The 14,160-nt window shown below is 32.2% G+C and overlaps 1 protein-coding gene across 2 annotated transcripts in view; it reads right to left on the bottom strand.

Moving 5' to 3' along the window:
• Usp2 (Ubiquitin specific protease 2) overlaps positions 1-14,160 on the bottom strand; it is an 89,335-nt gene that overhangs the window by 32,090 nt on the left and 43,085 nt on the right. For both annotated transcript variants that reach the window (XM_035351316.2, XM_035351317.2), the window contains exons 3-4: positions 13,615-13,738; positions 2,025-2,136 (exon numbers count right to left, since the gene is read on the bottom strand). In XM_035351316.2, coding sequence (XP_035207207.1) covers positions 2,025-2,136; positions 13,615-13,738 — 236 coding nt within the window. The remainder of the gene's footprint in view (positions 1-2,024; positions 2,137-13,614; positions 13,739-14,160) is intronic.

The raw sequence follows: 14,160 nt of genomic DNA, 5'->3' as shown, positions 1-14,160 counted from the left end.
ATTTGATAAAAAGTAACTAGAAAATTTTCAAGATTGCTGCAAGCTTGAGTTTGTAGGAAAAGTTCTGACAGCCTTGATGAACTGCTACATTTTTATGACTCCCTGCTATTGATTTGATTTAAGGATTTTATCTTCGCTAGCCACATTTCTTTCAGGAATATCTAAGGCCAAGTCAAAGCTTACCTAGGTGCGAGTCACTTTGTATTCTTTGTATTTTAATTTAACTGGAACATTTGTCCTACGTTTCCTGCAAGTAGCAAGTATTAAGTTTCTATTGTTATGTAGTTAGTGTAACCATTCGTCTGACGCATTGATAAAAAGATTTATTTTAAACCTTCATCTAAATTTTAATTTGCTGTACTTTATAAGTAATATGGGGCAATAAGTTATCGGTCTCTCTATATTACTCTAAAAGTTACCATATAGTATGTCATGTTGAACTGTCAAGGTAAGTATTTAATTGTTACTCCAGATGTGGAATAAGGAAGTGAGATTTAATACAAGAAGTAGTACGAGAAAAACTGTAAAACATCATAAAAAAGTAAATTATTTTTTTCCTTTTATAATTTCCAATTTTCAGAATTTAAGTAATTTTAAACTGTCGTGAATTTAACTATTCCGGGTATTTCAACAATAACAAATTGGAAACGTATTCACAGTGTTCTCTTGAAATTGATGGAAGAATTTACATAAAAGTTAAGATAGCCATTCTTATATTCTTAATTTAAATTACATTCTTTGAATGTAATTATGATTGCAAAATACATATTTCCCATACAGGGTGCTCCCTCCATCAACGAGAAGAGATGACTTCCGAAGTTGTCATCTGGGATGAATTCCTAGTATTTCTCCAAAGGATTCCCAGTAGTCGTGAACCCAAGTTCAGTCATCAACTAATGGATCGGCTTCATAGTGGTATGCGCAACTTGAAAATGCATCTTTTACCATCAGAAAGCCCTTTACAAAGGCATCTTCTTGTAGAGACATTAGGTTTTTTTCGAAACAGGAGAAATGAAAAGGAGCAATGCCCTCGGCGGAACTCGAACCTCGGACCTCTCGAATACTGGCCGAGTGGGTTGGCCTTTGCACAACGAAGGCATGCTAAGAAGACGGGAGAAATATCTTATATACTCCCCCTTTTAAAGGGCGACTGGGGATTAGGGGACCCAATCGCCAAATCCTGGTAGTGAAGAATCATCATCCACCACCTTTTCTAGTTCGGGGGCCACTATAGAGACATTAGGATTTTTTGTAACCTGAAGAACTGAAAAATAAACAATGCCCTCTCCGGGAGTCGAACCACGAATTTCTCGAATACGCCCCGAGTGTGCTGACCATTACACCACGAAGGCATGCTAAGAAGACGGGAGAAATACTTTTAAGGTAGCCAAAACTTTGCGCGCGTTTCTTTAATCAGTCAAACAATTAACTGACTTGAGTAAGAAATGTCTGTTAACATGCTAAAACATGTGGCAGGTCGACGAGATGATGTTCTCTGGATTCCGTTTTAGCTGTAATTAATTTCTAGCTTGCTGCTCATAAGCTAGGAACTATCAGTAGCTAATTTCTAATGTAAGTTCTAAGACTATTCATACAGTGAAATTTTTGTTTCTTGTTTATTTTGGTTTAAGTATGATATTAAAAAGAAATGCTACATGCAAAAGATTAACTTTTGTTTAGTTTTAACTTCAGCTTACCCATGAAGTTGCTCACGATGCAGTAACAGACTTTTTAAAATTTCATCGATGCTTTTAAACCAGAATTTTAGTTTAATTGATTATTAGGTAAATCATAGTTTATTCAACATTATGCTTATACTATTCCAAAATCATATTTCTATGCCATAAAAACATTCAAACTTTGAGCTGGAGTTTTGCTGCTTTCTCAGTTAATGTACTGTCCATTCTGACTTTTACTCAGCAATAACACATACGCAGGCTCTAAAATCACAATAATAAAAAAGTGAATAATAATAAAAGAAGTTATGCTCACCTTTATTTATGGAATAGAAGTAAAATGCTTACCTGTTTCCTGAAAATCGAGGAGCATATCGCTGCACCTCCGATTTAAGTTGATATGGATTAATTGCATTTTTAGTTTTAGATTCAGATACTTTCTTCACAACATCGGCGAAAACTGCAAGACATGAATTAATTTTTTGAATAAAAATACTTTTAAAGTTATGGGATGAACATAGAATTAGGTTTAAAATACGGAAATAAAAATTATTTTTTAAATTGGGACTAAGAAAAATACTTTAGCGTATTCTATAAGAATGAAAATTATTTAACATAAAAAGTATATATTTCCTATTTTTCATAAGATAACGTGATAATATAGAGCTAGATTAGAGTAATAAAACCAAAGAAGTTAGAACTTCAGTCCGGTTAGATCTTTCTTAGCTTGCTTCATATCAGATTCCCGAATACAATATTATCAGGCACTTTGCTCTTGTCTGTGTGCCATTCTATGTATACATGATAAGTACATAGAATTAGTATTAGGGTACTTCTAGAGGCTTTCACGTTAGCTTTAACTTACTTCCTGATTAAAAAGTTTTTATTTGATTATATAAGAAGTCTAAGAAGTTGACGTTTCTCATTCTTTCAAATCTATTTACGAAGCCCTTTTATCTTATAGGGTAGCGCTTTTCACCAACGCTCTTCCCCTCATCGTAGAAAGTTTAATTTGCCTAACTTAACAGGCATCGCAACTGATTTTGTATCCTTTCTTAATTACTCTGTTTCTATGTAATTTAACACCCATCTTTAACTTCTATAATTAACTGACAGTTTCATTTTTGTGATGATTATGTTTACGTAATTCGACTGAGATGAAGACAGGACTTCTATTCTGAATTATTTTTAAAACAGTGATTAGGATAATGTAATTTTTAGGCAAACTAAAGAATATGGATCTGTTATTTTAATTAATTTTAGTTGTTAAGAGGCGAAGTCCTATCTGTAATTCTAGTTTTACCTATGCTACGCATGTAGTTTCTTCTTACTCTGTCAGACAGGTTTTTCGCCATTAGTGCTTACAGTTAATATAGAAAAAGGCAACTGAAATGTTTCTGTGATTTTCATTAGAACAAAAAAGTAGAATCTAGCACCCAATAGACTTTGTGAGCCAAATTTAACACAATCTAATACTCTGAAAAAGAACACTCCAGCTAACAAATTCATTTAGATAGTCTTGTCGCATCTTATTTTGGTACCCTGGGTTTCATGAACAAAGAGATAAATGTCTGGTAAGCTTGTAGGCTGGTTTTTGTTTACGTCACGTTAAAATTTCAGAGATCTCTAGCGGGCTGAAAGTACGAAGTAGTCGCGAAACGGAAAGTCACATGGTCTGATGCAGAGTAACAGCAAGCATGTGTCGCAAGCATTAGACTGCTTTAACTACTATATCTCTCAGTTGCTCTTTACATACAATTAAATCTGAATACTTCTAGATGATTGAGATAATTAGGAAGACACGAAAGACATATTAACATAAAGTCGTAATTTGTTAGTTAAGTTTAAAAGAAAATCTTACGGATTGTCGAGATATATTTTAAGAAACATTTTCAATCCTTTCAAAATGTTGACTTAATGTTTAAAAACTGAAAGATTTGTTTATTACTTAAACGCTTTATATTTTTATAAAAATGTTTCCAAATAATTTCTAAAAGAAAGAGAGTAAGAAATTAATGTTTTGCAATACTTTTGTGGTACTTTCAGAAACATTATGCCAATATATGCATGCAAATATTTTGGAGCCCGGTAACTACAAATTTATGTTTTCACTATTCTCAAATCAGCGAATGAGAAATAAAAGAATGTTCAAAGGAACAATAGAACTGCTGTTTGTTAAAGCAAGGCATCGTTCCAACAATACTAGAAACTCAGAAAACTAGCTTAAAAAGGATATTGAGGTCACATGCACTTTGGAAGGTATCACAAAACACGGGAGTTCAATAAATCTATTGTACCGATTCAGTTTCTTTTTAAAGTTTAAAACCGATGTTTTTTTACGTGGGCTGATGTTCTGAAATATCAGAATATAAGAGCTAAATGCTGACTTAAATACAGAGTGCAAATGGTGTAACATCGTATTGGTGAATAATTACTCCATTTTGCGAATTAAAATTATTCTTTCTTGATTTGCAAAAGACAGTTACTTAATTTGATATCTCTTTAAAAGTGTAAAAGCATGTTTTCAAATATTATTCCATCCAGAGGTAAGTGATGTGAGGCTTTGTTCAAGCGAGTGCTTCCAGTATATAAAGCTTCAACGAAAAAAGTATAAAAGAATAATGATAATGGGAAATAGGATTATTTCGCCGTGGACGTTTTGCCGTCGGGCCGTTCCGCCGTCGGGCAGTTTCGCCGTCGGGCCGTTCCGCTGTCGGGCAGTTTCGCCGTCGGGCCGCTTCGTCGTTGGGACGTTTCGTCAAGACATATTTTTCTTTACACGAGTGTATTATATTAAGTTGATTTAAATTAATAACTCTGTTTAGTTTAATAATTTAATTTAATTTAATAAACATTTTATATAAAATAATATGTGAAAGGTTTTTGTGTACAGTTTTATACAAATACACCGTTACACACGACATATTAATTTTAAGAGAGTAAGGGGCTGACAAGATTCCAAAGTAATTCCGTTTCCCATTCAGATTTCATAAAAATGTATTAGTGATTTCTCTGAACTAGCCAATTAAAATTTCAAGAAAGTTTGACGAATCATGTAAATATTGTAGCCGTATAATTTTAAAATCGATAATGTAACTTCTGTTATATCAGAAGTTTAGCCCCAGTTCTCTTTGACACTGACATAATTTTCCAACTAACTATGTGTAATTTCTCATACTTGTAAATAACTATATATATTAAAAGCAACCTTTATTCAGTATACAGAAGGTGAACAGATTTATTAGACTAAGTAAGTTCAATGCGAGTATAATACCGGAAAATAAAATACAGTCATATAAAGAAAAATATCTTTTGACGGCAAAATTTCCCGGTGGTGAAATGGCGACGGCGAAAAGTTCTAGACCCTGATAATGATGTGTTAAATTTTATGGGTTTCTTTGAAATACAGACGGTCAATTATAATAAAAGGATGCATTAAAAATTCCTTTTATATATTAAAAAGTCCAAAAGTCCATATTAGTGATAAATGGTTTAGGGGCAATAATGTCATAAGGCTACTTGAAAGTCAACACGAAAGCTTCGGAATAGCAATTAATTCACAATGGATAGATATGCGGGTAAAATGCTTCTTGAGAACAGTAGAAAAAGAAGTTCAGGATATTTAATTCCCTAAAAATAAAATATGACTATTGTATTATAGTTTTGGGAAAAAGAAAAAAAATATTCTATTAAATTAGCGGGAAAAGTGTAAGAAGAAAACTGAAAAAATATTTAATTATGTCATAATTCAAAAAGTATTTGAAAATCTCACTGTAAAGAATATTCTGAGTTACAATTAGTTGAAATCGGAAGTTAGGTAGATCTCTCTTTAATATTGAATATGGTATATTTGTGAAAGTGAATGAATGACGTTGTGGAAGGAAATGGCAAGAAGCTTATTATCCAACTTCTAATTGCCGAGCAAACTGAAGGAAGTAGCTAAGGTCGGAAAGGTACTTTTGGACTTGTTTTTAAGTATCAAAATAAAATTTGTTTAATTCAATCTACTACCGACGTAAAAAAATCTTGGAATTAAAAAGTGAAATTTTTTCCGCCTTAAGAAATCAAACACCTCCCTAAGGAAGTCAAATTATTAATAATGAAAATATTGCAAGGATAACAATTTACTGCAAATATATAAATATTAAATAATTATTTACTGCAAATTACGTACTGCTATCGCACCTGTCATGAATGGTATCATTCATACTGCGAATCAACGGAATGAACGTCCTTCAAATATAGATGACCGAAGTGTTAAATATGGGTGGTTTTCTAAGTTGTATATATGCATGCAATTTTACTTAATTCCATACGGTAACCGAAATGACAAAAAGTAAGTTTTAAAATATTTCTTTTATTTCTAGTTATTTTTTGCATCGATTTTTCGATGATGCATGCAATGTGTTTTGTAATCAGTGTTGTAACATTTGAAAAGTGTACAATTGTGACTCGAAACCCACTTACATTTTTTTAATTAAGGAGTTATTAAAGATGAAATGTTTAAGACATCATATTCGCTGGTTAAAAGGTTTTGCCATGTATGTAGAAACTTAAGTTACTGCTCCATATTAAAGACCTTACAGACATGTACTTTTACATAACAGTAATTTAAACAGAACAAAGTAATTTTCAATATGAGACACAAATTTATTTCTCTGTTAATCTGCATTCCACTAAAATTTTCCCAGAAAATTTATCAAAATACCTTATTTCGCTGATGTAGTTATTTAAAGCTTCTTAGCAGTCCAGTAGCAGACTTGCAGTATGCAAATATCATATTGCAATTTTGGATACATATTTAATTTATGTACATAACTGAGCAGATGCAATTACAGCCAATCAAATTTCCAAATAGACAAAGCCAGTTCAACTATGTTTCACTTAACTGATCAGAGTTTTCGTGATAACGGATTGCTTAAACAAAATCTTCTTATGTCGGAAAAAATTAAAACAAGTATCAAATAATTAGTTTAAAATTATTTAATTAAAGTAGTATTTGGTAGAACACTGGTATGTTGATTCTAGTAAATGCTGAACAACAGCCGTAGATAAGTATTCTGTCTCAAGCATATGAGGTAAGAATAAGTAAAAGAAGAATATGGGAGGTGTGGGCAGGCATATAGTATGTTGCTACCATTTCAGAAATTTTGAAACGTCTAAAGATTCGGAATTTACCTCTCTTATTAATTATTGTCTATGGTTCCAAGTAATATGGATCCAAAACTTGCAGAATTCGTAATTTTATGAGTATGTTTTGTTTTAATTTGTATATAGCTTATTTAATAACTACAGGAATCTCACGTAGTGTGAAACGAATTCTCATTGTGCACATTCCATAAGTTAGAAACAGTTGGCCCAGTTCTGACGAACATAATGAAACTATTTTAATAAAGCTGTAGCTCCCTATCTTCAAAACTAGGTGCTCAAAAATACAAAGGGTTTCCTGAGAATTTTTTGCCTAAACTCTTAAGAAATCTATCTTAACCTAGTCACAATTCAGCTGAAACAATCACATCTACGAAAGCTCTTATCCATTAAATGAGCAGCTTGGACTGCCAGTTCTTTCAATAATGCCTATCTTACGAAGGTGCAGTTTAAAATCGAAACTGACTGTTAAGGCCCATCAGCGGTGATAAATTTGCTGAACGCCGGTAGTTCGGTCCGGTGTTCGAATCATTTATCCGGTGTTCGGTTAACTGCATGGGCGTTTTTGTGTTTTTTTCCTGTGTGTAACGTAGATACGAGCCAGTGTCTCTTAAAACATCCTCCACGGCGTATCCTACGTTTTGGCGATGCCATTGTGTGCCTCGCCTTAATCAAATTAAATTAAAAAAACTAGATGTTACCCTCTCCAGGTATATCAGAGAGCAGTTTTCACTGAAAAATTTCCCCATTTTTATTTAATAAGCTGTTTTATTTTGTAATTGGTTTATGCATAATTCCTTCCACCTTCTCCGCACTTTTTTAATACTGTAATCTCTACTTCCTTTGTTGATGGACACGCAGTGTCCATAGTTTAACACACTTCCCTGGCTTGATATTTACCCATTCGCTGGACAATTATACAATTATGCTGAAGAGTGCTTCAAATGAAGCAGCCATGCTATCAAGCCGAGCACTCATAATTCGGCTCGCAGGGGGTCAGAAGAATGGCACGTATCAATTTGGCGTAACATTCTGAGATTTTTCTCAAGTTAAAGAATTTAGAGAACTCTGCGTTGGAAAATGTCCTCATAACCTGGCCTCTACGCTCTTCTCACCTTTCACTTCTAGCATCTTTTTTCTTTGCAGCCAAATCAAAAGCTCAGCGTAGGATCAAGGAAAAATAATAGCACTTCTAGATATCGAAGAGAAGAGCTTGTAACGAGATCACTAGCATATAACATCCGAAGTACCCCAGAAAAATTTCACCGGTGAACGTAAGAGCTAGTCCTAGACTAAGAGAATCTAGGATTAAAAAATTCTTTTGGGGGCTCTTTGATTCTCCTTTTCTCAGCATAAATGAGAAGGAAAATGTAGCTCTTTCCCCGATTCAATTATAATTTGGGAAAAAATCTTAATGTGGACTTTGTAAGCGTGTCGGGGGATACTGTAAGGTGCCACAATTACTAACGGCGCATAGTAACGGATTCCTGGTATTTTACTATTCATGATTAGTCCTCGGTTACAAAATATTCCAAATCAATGCACTAAACCTTTGTTGAATTCAAATTAAGGTCTGTATAATAACCGTGGAAGTAGGAAATACAGTAGAGGCACAAAATGGTTTCTCTCATACACTGCCTTGAAACAGTGATGCACCCCTCTTGGCGACCGAAACATTCAGTGACTTGCTCAATAGGTTTTGGCATGATCAAAGGTAAACGTTTTGTAATTACGTCGTAAATTTAAGCATATTTTAAACTCCTATGTATGTGAAAGAATACATTTTTTAAATAACATTTCATTCCTAACAAAATTAAATAGTATACTTTTCCCAAAACAGTTTGCTCAGAACAGTTTTAATTTGAATGAAATGTTTTCGCAAGTTTTCTTTAAATACATTATAAAGAAATTTCAGGGTAATTCAATTTATTCGATTAACGATTACAAAAATTGAAATTAGTGTATTATTAATATTAAAATTACGTATTGTTTCTTTTCTATTCACAGAGCTTCTTTCTAAAATACTTTCTCAAGTACGAGATGATTTTCAGCTTCTGAGACATCGTTTAAATCAAAAATCATAGTCACTCTATAACTAATGCTCTGCTCGATTCATTTCAAATTACAGCACATTTTATTTTAATAGTGAAATACTTAAAATATCGCTGCTGAATTTTAATTTCCATGTGCTTAACTTTCTTTGAGTATATCTGGAAGGGATAAAAGGGGATTGTTAATGTATTTAAAACTTGTAAATTTCAACAATACACATTCTAAGAATTCTACTTTACTTCCTTAAGTATGCATCTCATAATATATTGTGCTTTACAATGCCTTTTAATAGAGTGTTTTTAGGTACGAATAATTTTTGCTTATATACTTTTATAAATATATTTGTCAACAGAATCTCAGTTTATGTTTACAGTTAAATGTTAAGATCATTATATATTTAGATAATTTTCATATTCATTATAAATTTAGACATATTTAATAACTAGATTTCTTCACAGTAACATTCACAGGATTTATAAATGAATGAATAAATCCTTCGTGATAAATGAAGCCTTAATGGCAAATAAATCCTTCAGCGTTCAGACACTTTAACGCTGGGCCACTGGTGAGCCAAACTAAAGATCCTTCCTGTAAGGACGTTTATGCGCACGGTATACATATCAATATATAGTTCCTTCTGATCATTCTCAGATAGTTAAATTAGAAATTTAATTTTAGTCTTTATATTATTAGACAGTTTTGTTAAATTTATTATGGTATTATGCTTTTTTGCCTATTCATTGCTAACTTATTGAATACTGGTAAAAGTGAACAGAAGAAGGAAGCAGTAAACGCGTTAACACCCCGTTTTACCAAAATAATACCAGAAGTAACAGAGCACTGTAACAGTGAGTAAACAGTTTATTTATGTCGTGCTTGAAAAATTAAGCATCTTTTAATGCGATGAAGCTTATGAATGAATAAATCCTTCATTTCCAAATACATTTATGAGTAATTTAATAAATATAGTATTGTTAAAGGCGAATGCGTGATTTTTACAAGGATATGAATAAATACCCCTATATATTTATTATTTTCTAATTTTCGACATGCGGAAATCTTTAATTTCTGTCCATTCACTACATTTTTTTATTAAATTTACAATAATATATCTGAATGTTTTACATAATATGTGTACATTGAATGAAAATTGCATGCATTATTTTTAATACACAGTTTTCCTTCGAAACTTCTCCACGAAGACACCTCGTCCCTTAGGCAGATAGCCCTTCCTCGCTTTACCGTATTTAAGGAATTTAACATGACTTATGTGCTAATTACAAATATTTTAACAATCATAATTTTATATTTACATTTAGCCATCAAATTTCAAAATTTTGACTTAAAATACTATTTTGGATACGTTCATTATCACATTCAAATTTTCTAGTAAATATATTTTGGCAAAGCATTCAATACCTCTCTTAGAAATGTTATTCAGTTTAATAGTTCTCTGATAATATGATAAATAACAACTATTCATTTTACATTTAAACAGTAACTTCATAGTCATCAGATCACAATCTTGATTGCCTTACTCTGCATATTAATATTGCTTCATTTTTTGAAACAGTTGAAATGACTAGTTGATCTAAATTCATAAATACCTGAATTTTACATATTTGAAGGTAACTCAAAAGGTTCAAATATGCAAAATGCATTGATATACAGGTTAATAACATTCATTGTGATTTTTTCATATCTTGAAACTGTTTCAAAAGTAGCGACCCGTACTAAAATTTTTCTCCTTTTATTAGGGATGAGATTAAGAAATAAAAATGGGTTACGTTTTATTCAGCAGTATATGCATTGAATAACGAAGATTTTTCATATAATTTTGTATTACATTTATTCATCAATTAAACATGTTGCTGAATAAGAATTTTTTAAAAAAGAAAGGGAACTTAACTTTGATATTTTTTCCTTATAACTCTGTTAATCACTGGGCATGAAATAAGACAAGTTTTGTATACAACTGCGCATAGATACTGAATTAATTACTTTTCTTTTTCAAATGTATCAGAGAATTTTATAAAACAAATTCATAATCGAAACCGGTGTTGCAAATTATCTAAAAATAACTAAGCTGTGATTTTTGCGTAAATGCCACTAACTAACCTGTACACATTTCTATTACCCATTCAACAACGAATGATTCTTTTATGCGGAAGTGTCCTCGCTTTTTGATCTGTGTGGAATTGTCGTGGGTGGAAGTGTTACTAAATCTCTGTCAACGTAACATGCTCTGAATGTAAACAAAATACATTCTTTTTGGCTACTAAAGCTCTGCGTCGGGCGTAGTGCAGGCATGAAGTCTTCTTTTATTCTTACTTCCATGATAATAACGCTAATCTTCCCTAAACATTAATATAGTTATAGATCTTGAATATTTCTTTCCTTTCAAACTCGTTTTAAAGTAATGCGAAGATAAAAAAAAAAACAGCACTTAGCAACTAACGTATCGCTAATACGCTATTTTTTCACGTTTTCCAGTCTAAAGCGAACAGCAAGAAATAACGATATTATATTTTTTCTTTGATATCGCTCTTATGAAAATGTATTTTGAAAAACTGTGAATTTCTGCGTACCACAATGGACATCAGCTGTAAGGAAAATTTTCTCCTTTTCCTTCTATATGCCCATTTTTTTTTTTTTTTTTTTCCCTTCTCTCCACTACTTTTAGGCCAGTTATTTTAATTTTATTTTGTCCCATCTTTTCTTCCTGGCCTTTTGAATTCGTATAAAATGTACGAAGTTCCTTTTTACGCTACTCTGAAACACGAAAATTGCCCCTCTTTCTATATACCTTTCCTTCGCACCTAAGCTTGATTTTTCGCCGATCAGTGCAGAAAGACTTAGTGGGTGCAAAACAAGACATCTGTCTACTTTGTCTGTCAGACATGATTGGCATACTTTGTCTGTCTGTCAGACATCCAGTAGTTCCCATTTCTTTATGTTACGTGCGAAGCATTGTTTATAATTTAGATAATAATTAACAAGATAGCAATGAAAAAAATCAGTAGGCGAAAATGATATTACTTAAAGCTTGTTTTTTCATTAAGAGTGACCACACACTTTGTTAAATTCTTCTGTGTATCACTAAAATGTTGTAACACTAACTTTCTGCTATCTCACTTCATATCATACTTCATATATTCTTATTTATTTATTTATTTTCATTTATACTTATTTATTTTTTGCAGAAACGGGCTGTTTGGCAGTTTGACTATTTATCAGACCTGACAAGCTAAAGATTTTGTGCAAGTTCCATGCTCTTAGCTGCAAAATCATTCAAATTACATGAGTTTTTATAGTTGATTCTTTAATTTTTTCTGCTAGTGTATTTGAAACGCTATGTATAGAAAGGAGCTGGGTGGCATACTGTATAACTACATAACGCATGGAGGAAGTGTAGAATTTATCTCCATGGCACAGATGTATTTGAAATTCCTATGCGGGAACATAACACAAAGTCTAAAAGAGGAAATGCCACCGCTTTATGTGGCATCACATATGAAGCAGTTTCTCCTCAATACAACTGGCCAAGACCGCTATTTCAGCATTGCACGTCTCCTTATTTTAAGGGCCGAACACCAGCACATGGATTGCTTGGATATTTAAAGTCACTGATTTAAACCAGATTCTCTAAATAACCATGCAGATGCATTCACAGACTGCACTTCGCTGATGCAGTGAAAAGATGCTAATAGCAGTAACATTTTTACCATCTACCTGTGCAACTTAAATTACTATTGGACGATTTTATTGAGTAAGTTCCATTTGAAATCGAATGTAGTTTTTTGACTGCGATGTTTACTGTAGATCTTTATCATGAAAATGTGAATTATTTAAGATTTTTTTTTCAACGGGGGGGGGGGACTCGTTACTAATTGCTTTCGTGCAAAAAGGATTTCGTTATGCCTATCTGTTAGATTTTTGTCAATTTTTTAGAGCTTTTATGAACCTTAATATATGGATATATTTATGCGTAACGTAATATTTATTTCCGCAATGGTGAAGCCCCGGGTGGGCTTTACAAAAGTACTTAATTCGTTATCGACAGGAAAAGAAAATTTACTTAACAATCAATCTGTTTTAAATTTTGCGAAATTTTTGGTTGAATGAAATCAATTAAAATTCAATTAGAAAATTTCCGTTTAACTAAAATTTTTATTCAATGAATTGTTTACTAAAAAAAAAAATCATTCAGCAACTTCATTCTCCGGAAGATCTCAGGATCAGTCATTAAAGATAAGTTTTATTCATCGGTAGGTCTCCTTTTTCTGGTATAACAATTTATCTTGCATTGAGTGAACTAGAGAATATATGTGCAAGGCAGTTGTATATTAAGCTAAAATGTAAGACTGTGGTACTGATTTCAACTTTAATTTCATATTTGTAACTAGAAAAATTTCGCTCTGAAATCTCTTCTGCATTTGAAATGAAGTTGTTCATCTTTCTTAAAACAGTGAACCTTCTTTTTATGTAGAAGTTATCAATTATTTCTTTAATTAGTTATATTTAAAATTTATTTCCCATTTCTCTTGAATTCGTGCGTTAGGGTAAAAGCACAAGATAAATAATTCTGTCGAATCAAAATTTCAACCTTCGTCCTATGTAAATAGTACTCTGGTTTTCCGATAGAGTAGTTTTCAGAATAAAAGTATGTCTTTTAGTTATAATTAATACACACATTACCAGAAAATTACTAACGCAGAAAGCTAAAAAATGGACTCACCTCTCATCAAATCACCGCGGGTTGGACTTCTGTGGTTTATATCAGATAGGTAAGATCCTCTGACACAGTAGTCTACAAGAGGTTGTGTATGACACAGGCACTGCAAAACTGCGTTCATAAAGCACTGGGAAACAAACAAAAAAAAATGTCCGTCTATTAATAACGCTACCCTTCATATAACAGAATATTTATCGGAACTGAGCAATGAGAAATCTGTTTGTTTCCTTATTTCCTTATATCAAATGCATAAGACGAAAGGCGTAAAAATGGGCAGGCTTACATTTTACATAGCATACCAAAGAAGGATTAAAACGTATTTGGAGACTAGTCATTATTTTTTATATGCAGTTAAATAAAGCTTAATGCAGGATTAAAATCGTGTACATTTTATTAAAAATACAAGATTAAGATAACAATTTAATAATTATTCAACGTTAACGTTTGGGAAGCACCATAAGACGGGTTCTTTGATATATATCTCATGAGAGGCAGTCTTTTATATTCTAAAAATAAACCAAATTGTTTCTGTAAACTGTTCAATATTAT

Source organism: Stegodyphus dumicola, chromosome X1 (assembly GCF_044657685.1).
Source record: "Stegodyphus dumicola isolate Sdum_Otavi_A_Nest chromosome X1, ASM4465768v1".
In the NCBI taxonomy this organism is placed as follows: Eukaryota; Metazoa; Arthropoda; class Arachnida; order Araneae; family Eresidae; genus Stegodyphus; species Stegodyphus dumicola.
The sequence above is the reverse complement of the archived record's forward strand: the minus strand, read 5'-3'. Positions and strand labels throughout refer to the sequence as shown.